This window comes from Etheostoma spectabile, chromosome 3, assembly GCF_008692095.1.
Source record: "Etheostoma spectabile isolate EspeVRDwgs_2016 chromosome 3, UIUC_Espe_1.0, whole genome shotgun sequence".
NCBI classification, from domain to species: Eukaryota; Metazoa; Chordata; class Actinopteri; order Perciformes; family Percidae; genus Etheostoma; species Etheostoma spectabile.
This window is the reverse complement of record NC_045735.1, coordinates 5,880,684-5,888,828: the sequence shown is the minus strand read 5'-3', so window position 1 is coordinate 5,888,828 and position 8,145 is coordinate 5,880,684. Positions and strand designations below refer to the sequence as shown.

The window sequence follows — 8,145 nt, the reverse complement described above, 5'->3', positions numbered from 1 at the left end:
CTTGGATGGGAGTTAAAAAAAAAAAGGATATAAATAGCTAGGGCTGCAATTTACTATTATTTTCATTTTCAATTAATCTGCAGATGTTCTTGATTAATAGTTCTGTCGATGAAATGTTTAGAAAATTGTGAAAAAGTTCCCCGAGCACAGGGCGACAGTGTCTTGTTTTGTTTGATTAAAAAGTCCAAAACCCAAAGATATTTGCTTTACAATGATGAAAGAAAAGCAGCAAATTCATTCATTTGATAAACTGAAACCAAATTATGTTTTTTTTTCCACCAGCATTTTTCATCATCTTTGCTTGAAAAGTGACTGAAACAATTGTTATGATCAATTATTTAAAAACTGTTGATTATTTTTGTATCAAATGACTAATCAAGGAATTACAACTCTGCCCGATGTCCATTTGTTGCTGAACTGGATTCAAGTTATGCCTGCTAATCTTACCCGGATATGTTTTTACATGGTTCATCTTGTTGAAGTCTTCAGAGATAAGAAACTCCTGGAAGGAAAGCAAACAGACGGAAAAAAACATTTGTTTTAAATCAAACAACTATCCTTCCCTCAGAGGCATTTTGACGAGTGCAAATATTGAACCTTTTTAAAACCAGTTATGCAGGTCATTTTTTTTTAAACTAGATTGTTTGAACAACCAAAAGAGCGAGCCTGGAGCAAGAATATGAAGCCATTTGTTTGAGTTAGCCTTACTCACCACAACAGCTCCATTGTCCTGGCCTATAAAGATGCGTCTGCTGTCATGGTGGTACGACATGCAAGAGCATGGAGCTTAAGGAGAAAGAAGTAGACATTGATCATGAGCGGGGAAGTCCCTATACACATGCCATGTTGTAGAGGGGTGTGCATTGTAATGAAGTCAAAAATTATTAAAAGGGCTTTTTACCTAACACAGATAAGCATGTACATGCACACTTATTTTCACAGCAAAGCAATGTAGTCTTACTTACAGGAGACTGTGTGGTAGATACTTGGCCAGTACTGACCGCTGTCTCTTTTCAGCCAAACTCGGATAGTCCTGAAGGCAAATGTCAAAACATCACATTCAAAGCACGCTCCAATGTTTTTTCAAGGGGTCCTTCTGCAGGCTATTTTGCGTAATGAAGGTCAATTTTTGATATACAGAACTGAAAGTGCATTTCTAATGTTTTACTTTGTATTGTTTGTATATAACTGCAGGGTAGGTCCATACAAACAATGTATACTATTACTTTATGTAAAATTAAGACTTTTTATCATTGGAAATACACAACGGAAATATACACTGAAGAGAGCTCTCATCTAGGACTAGGCTTAATCCTCTTCTGGAAAACCAACCCTAATACTCTTTATAAACAATGCTTGATTCTGTTCACAAAACAGCACTGGAAGGGGTAGGGTGGCAAAACTGTGTTGTATATACCAAAATGCACTTTTGATGCTCATTTGATCATTATTCTTACAATAGTTGTTGTGTATTTTAATAATTAACAGTACACATTTTAGTATGCCCCCAAAATATGAAATTTAAAAACTGGATAACTTTACAAGATAATATAGTGTTGTATGCTTTTGAAAACAATATTATGTTTTCAGTTCAGGTGCATATAAAATAAGCTTCTGCAAACCTTTAAGGATGCAAGTTTAAGGTTTTACTTCTATTCCAGTATTAAGCAGCCTCTGTCCAGTCTAGTTTCATCAAGAAACCTGGAAGTTAGACTGCTGCATCATCGCCCCACAACTTCCCTTTTGAATAGCAAGTGGGTTAGATTTTGATGGGAACTGCATCATATTTAAGATACTAAGTTCCTTTATCTTTTAATGGTGATGATGCTTCTTCACACTTGTAACCAAGCAGAACAGCCCTAACATTACTTATAACTCGGTGAATGTAAAGGAGAGTGAGAACAAGTGAAGATCTGTCAGATTGTAGTGGCACTGCTGCCTTTAGGTGTTGTTAAAAATACGCTATTACATTTATGTGTTAAACCATTCATGAACTCCAAAACAAAAGGTTTTCCTATTGTAACGTTACCCAGGTTGTCACAATGTCATGTGTACTAAAGGTATTGTATGTATTACATTGTGTGTGGCTTTAGATGCCAGACATTACGAAGCAACTTGTAAATAAGATTAATAAACAAACTACTTTAAAACTAAATCACTTTTTTTTGCCAAAGTAGGTTTTCACTTGCAATGAATTATCCATGGTGTATTAATGGCTTACAATAGACATCTTAAAAAGGGAATCAACAACAAGGCACAGTGGCCTACTGCTACAGATAAGGATATAAATACAGGATAAAATATTCGTTTGTAGTATGTAAAAAGACAACAAAATAAGAAATTTGTACAATATAACGGTTTTAGTAAGATAAATGAGGTGGCCTGTAAAATTTTGTGTACAAAAATATTGATATTGGCATGTCCAAAAGTTCGTAGTATGTATAATAAGCACAAAGGTTCAGGTGTAATAGTCCATGATATGGGTAAAAAAGTCCCCTAACACTTTTTAGGGGACTCCCTAAAGTGTCTGTCCGGCTGAGGGGGTCCATCTGCTGGGCAGAGGATGGTTATTATTGTTTTCATCAAATCAAAGAGCGGGCAGTAAATGTACTTTTATTACAAGGTCCATCCAAAATACAAAGTAATGTTTAGCTACAATAGCTAAAAAGCTAGCTAGCTAGCTAGCTAGCTAACCAGCTAACATTAGCTGTTAAGTCGATATAGCCAAACACATCGTAATGTTTTATACAGCATTATTGAGTCGTAAAGCCCGACGTTATGGAATGAAACCAAGTGTTTTATAACCATTTATTATAATGGTTGATTGTTTGATGGCGGATGTATTACGAAAAGGACTCTTTCTTGATGGATTTCTAGCCCCACACCCTTGTTCGCTAACCTTGGTTCCATTATGGAATATCCCAACCAAAACATTCCATTCTAAACTGTCGTTTCTTCTCCTTTTGTTTTGTCCTTCTTCAACCAGTGCACCATGAATTAAGAGTGTAATGGCCAGCAAATAGACCGAGCCCGCTAGCTACTGCCGTGAGGCTGTGATTAGCCTGTTTGGCAAAACTCACCTGTCCTCGCTGACCGTGATCACTCCATCTTCCTTTGGTATTAAAACTGCTGCATTGACAGCGTCTGAGTGGCCCTCGATCTTGTTTAAAAGAATCGGTCTAGCGGTCTGGGGCCTCGAATGAATCTCCGCAGCCATGGTTTAGCTAAGTATCCAGCAGTGTTTTCCTTCAGTGGATTTTCCTACTCTCTCGACAGTGAAGGAGGACCAGCTGACACCCTGAGCCGCTGTCAGGATTACCGTAATGTCTGCAAGAATGGGAAATGAGCGAGAATTTAGTTTCGCCAGATGCACGTTACCTACAAGGCAAGTGGGCCAGACGTGCCACAGGGCATTAACGGATCTCTAAAGTTTTGTAAAGCACCATTTATCAGTAAAGAAAACCGTATCAAGATAAACGCGACATGCAATTGCCACCACAGTTGTGTCCGAAATGGCAAATATATAATGAGCCAATCACGTGGCAGCAACTCCATGCATTTAGTCATGTAGACAAACCCAAGCATCAAAAGGGAGAAGAAATGTGATTACAGAGACTTTGAAGGTGATATTGTTGTTGGTGCCAGAAGGCAGGTCTGAGTATTTGAGAAACTGCGGGTTTCTGGTAACTGCTGATAATACATCCATGTTGCTGATCTACTGGGATTGTCATGCACAACCATCTCTAGGGTTTACAGAAAAAGGCCAGATAAAGAGAATCTACTGTGAGTGGCAGTTCTTCGAGTGCGTGATCAATGGCCAGGCTGTTTTGATTATGTAAGATCACAATTTATGAATGTATTATTTAATTTACATTCTATCCTATATGTATGTTAGATGTGTTTAGCAAAAAAATGTCTTTGCAAGTCCCTGGCAAAGAGGTAAAAAAAACCAAAATGCAGCCCCAAGGAAATAAAAGCCCCTCGTGTACAAATTCATAGACCAGGTAGGTTGATGTTGTTAAAGCAGTGCCCAAATCACCATCAATCAATAAATAAGACAAAAGCATTGATGTTATAAATATGTGAATTTATTTGATCAAATATGAAGCAAGTACAACAGAAGATTTCCTCAGTGAGGGAGAAAAAAATATTGTAAAGTAGCTGAATGCAAACATTCAAGATGGGATGTACATTGCCAAAACTTAGGAGTAAAACTTAGAACAGGCTGGAGTGACATGACTTGAGGAGGAGAACCTTTAAACTGAAACTGGGAAATCATAAATACAATTATCATCCTACTCCAGCGTTGAGAAAATACACAACTGACATCCAAAGTCTTAAAAATGTAATAAATTCAAAAAGTATAAAAAAAATGTTTTAAACAGCTGGAAAATTTAGTCTGCAAAACATTTTTATAAAGCATGTTATGCATTACAGAAAACAGGTAGCATAAAAGCAATATTTAAAACAAATAACATATGTCCACACTGTACATTAGTCTACAGCAAAGTGTGTGTGTGTGTGTGTGTGTGTGTGTGTGTGTGCTCATGCATGGCAGTGTAGAGGCATTTCCCGTGCCGGCCTATGATGCTACCAGGGGCTGGCCAGTGATGGCTGGGCTCACGGCTGGTTGATCTGGCCCATAAAGAGAATAGTACCTGGGACAGAGACGGGGAGAACTCATTATAGTCAAGCATTGCTTTCTAAATGAGGGCAACCTCAGTGTTTCTTGAGTTGAAATAAGAGTAATTTATTCATTGATTGATGGATTGGGTTACCTGGTCCCTACACCTTACAGTGGTGATTAATTCCCATATTGGTAATGCATCTAGTTCATTTCTCATGTAGTGGCACAAATGTTAGATCTTATCCATACACAAAACCTATAAATATAACCTTTAATGGTGAATCCTGATGAAAATACAAGACTTTACCTGTTGGGTTATGCCTGATGAGGAATAGGAAAGGTCTGTCCACTGTAACCCAAGGTGGAGAGGATCGAGCCAGCAAAATGGCAGCTAAACACAAAAGCAAACACATTGTGAAAACATGTCTGAAATTATTACAGCATAGGTTAATGCACAATAGTATGTTATCAACCGTTACATAGAACATTCTCATTAACTTACAGCTTTGTGTTTGGCAAAACATTTGAGTCTAAAGACAAAGCTCACAGAACAAATACTCACTAGTGGCAGCTGCTGCTTTTGTTCCATCTTCATTCACCACAACCTTGGCTTTCTGGAGCGCCTTGGATACATGCACAGGCTGAGCACCTGAGACAACAATAACTGTTAATAAGCTTTAGACACATACAGTATGTCAGTTTACAGACATGCCAAGCCATCATTGCTTTTTATTATCAGTAGAATATTGATCGGCCAATGCTGTCCAGATGCAGCTTTATGGGTATGATGGAGTTACTTTATAATAATATACAAGTAATCAATAGCATTAGTGAACTAAACCTCTTACAAAAACTCTTTAAAAGGTCCTATTATTTTTCTATATTCTTGTTTTATAACTGGGCGGCTAAAATAATAAAAGAAGCTTAGCTGCTTATCTGTAATGAGTCCAAGGACAGTGACATTTGTAAACTGTTGGTGATAAAATGCATCTTAACTTATAAAAAGGTCACTGCAGGAGCTAGAATGCTGTCTGAATGATTTTTTCCTGGAGTAATCCTATGAACGGATTTGCAGCTTACACCACATGATGGCAATAGAGCATTACATTTGGAGCTCCTTACATTCCATCACCCAGGGAGGAGATGAGGGCAAGAAAAAAATGTAACACTGGACAGCTAGCTCTAGCTCTGGAAGTAAACAGCCAACAATGCTTTCATATTTTCAAGCTTTCCTCATATCCAAATAAACTTGTTGTAAATACTTTGAGGCAGAAGACTGACTCACTGAGGTGTCTGAAGTCAGCTTTGTCCTGACTGAACATGTCTGTTATTCCCAGTGCTGACAAGGGGGCTTCCAGATCTACCTCCGCATCAGCAGTAAACCTACACGCAAACACACACGCACACAGTGTTACTGACACATTCAGTCAAAGAAGTTTTAAGAGCAACTGCTGTACGTGTGTGTCTTACTTGGGGATGAGCAGGCGGACTTTTCTCATGTGCATCAGTTTGGACCAACTCTGCACTGTGGCTGTGCTGATGTGTGGGATGACACGGGACAGAGGTGTGTCCTCTTCAGAGGGCACAACTATCACCATGCTGATCGTGTTGCCGTGATAGGGCAGCTCAATTACCTTATATTTCAGTCCCTGAGGTGTGGTGGCTATGCCTGGCAGGAAAAGAAGAGGGGTTAAGGGTTAATTGTTTCAAAGGTCTGGTGATGGTGATATGGATGAAACTTGAGTCAAGCCTTATAAAATGTCACATTATTTGTGTGATGCTATCCATCTATCCATTTTACCAGGATGGGCTGTTGTGGGTGACACAGCTCTGAATCTGGATTTAGTATAAACAAACTAGAAACGGAAAATGCATAATTTCCTGACAACAGACAGATTCTTCCTCAGAAATGACTTATCTACCCAAGTTTCTATTTTTGTTTCAATGTCTCCCTTTCTTCTTATCAAAATCCTTTTTCCATCAGATAGATACATGAATTTCAAAATTCATATGGAATGGTAAGACTCCTAGGATAGGTAAAGACTTAACTCCAGAAACCAAGAGCAGTAGGTGGGTTGGCCCTCCCTAATTTTCGGAGCTATTACTGGGCGGCACACGTCTACAAAATAACATATCTGGGTGCAATCTCCAGATACAGACTGGTGCGAGTTGGAGTGCAAGTCATGCATGTCGACCTCTCTGCATGCTCTGGTCTCATCTAGACTCCCTGTTCATCTCCACTCTCAGAATATAGACTCAGTTTAGAGGGCATACTAACACGAGGGGAACATTTTTGATTCAGAGCCCGCTGTGTAACAATCACACGTTTTACCTGCCAAATTAGACCAGGCCTTTTGCAGGATGGCATAGGAAAGGGATCTAAATATATAGTGATCTTTACAGGAATGGGATATTTTCTAGTTTCAACGCCTTGAGTTCCAATCCAAGTATGACCTTCAACAAACTGACTTTTGCTACTTTCAAGCTCGCCAATTTGCTAAGAGCCATGGCTCACAATTTCCTTCTCTCCCGGAAAGGTCCCTAGTGGACTCACTGTTAAAAGTTCCTACTGGGTTGAAAGGTTTCACAGCACATTCCTATTCAATGATTGTGTTACTTGATGAGGTTAAGATAGACAAGCTCAAAACTGTGTGGGAAAAGGAACTTGGAACTGAAATCTCAGAAGATGTATGTACTAAGGTACTAACAAGAGTGAACAGCATCACATCCTGTGCAAGACTGGGTCTAATTCAATGTGAGGTTGTTTATTGCCTACACTGGTGTAGAGCTAAGATATCCTCATCTCATCCCAATGTGGATAGCAAATGTGTAAGATGTCATGTTAAGGTAGTTGACTTGACACATAAGTTTTGGTCATGCCATAAACTAGCAGGATACTGGTCAACTATATTTGATGTATTGTCTGTAGGGCTGTACAATAAATTGCAATTTTATTGAAATTGCAATATCCAACTAGTGCAATATCCAAATCTCAGGGAGGTGCAATATTTTTTAAAAGGCATAATATATGTCAAACCAATCTAAAATAAAGTACTGTGGTGCTGCAGAGATGTCCCGGCCTACAAATATTATATTTTTCAATGAAAATGAGAATGATACAAGAAGGATCATTCCCTCTAATAATGTGAATCATTTCGCAATATCAGTCAAAATAATTGCAATTAGATGTTTTCCTAATATTGTGCAGCCCTAGTCTGAAGGGCTTGGGACAACTTCAGAACCATGTGCTATATTTGGTGTACCAGATAAAGGAACAAACTTGACGTGAAAACAACTCAACATCATAGCATTTGTCTCTTTACTGGCACATAGGCAGATTTTACTAAATTGGAAATCAAGCGCCCCACCCACTGTAGCACAATGGCTTAAAGATGTAATGCTGTTTTTAAAAAAAAAAAGCGGTCGAAAAAAGAAATGACCTACCTAGTCAGCAGATGTTTTATCTTAGCAAAGCAACAGGCTATCTTGAACAGGTTGTTAGTTTCAGCAAAGAGGCG

At 38.6% G+C, this 8,145-nt stretch overlaps 2 protein-coding genes across 2 annotated transcripts in view; both read right to left on the bottom strand.

Annotated features, from left to right (window-relative positions):
- The window catches only part of wdfy1 (WD repeat and FYVE domain containing 1), a 14,358-nt gene extending 10,809 nt beyond the window's left edge, over positions 1 to 3,549 (bottom strand). The window contains exons 1-4 of the mRNA XM_032505060.1: positions 3,081 to 3,549; positions 966 to 1,033; positions 713 to 786; positions 448 to 502 (exon numbers count right to left, since the gene is read on the bottom strand). Of these exons, the coding sequence (XP_032360951.1) occupies positions 448 to 502; positions 713 to 786; positions 966 to 1,033; positions 3,081 to 3,217 (334 nt within the window). The 5' untranslated portion in view covers positions 3,218 to 3,549. The remainder of the gene's footprint in view (positions 1 to 447; positions 503 to 712; positions 787 to 965; positions 1,034 to 3,080) is intronic.
- Positions 3,550 to 4,066: 517 nt separating this feature from the next.
- Positions 4,067 to 8,145, bottom strand: part of serpine2 (serpin peptidase inhibitor, clade E (nexin, plasminogen activator inhibitor type 1), member 2) — a 9,430-nt gene continuing 5,351 nt past the window's right edge. The window contains exons 5-9 of the mRNA XM_032505144.1: positions 6,098 to 6,296; positions 5,913 to 6,010; positions 5,190 to 5,276; positions 4,935 to 5,018; positions 4,067 to 4,658 (exon numbers count right to left, since the gene is read on the bottom strand). Of these exons, the coding sequence (XP_032361035.1) occupies positions 4,621 to 4,658; positions 4,935 to 5,018; positions 5,190 to 5,276; positions 5,913 to 6,010; positions 6,098 to 6,296 (506 nt within the window). The 3' untranslated portion in view covers positions 4,067 to 4,620. The remainder of the gene's footprint in view (positions 4,659 to 4,934; positions 5,019 to 5,189; positions 5,277 to 5,912; positions 6,011 to 6,097; positions 6,297 to 8,145) is intronic.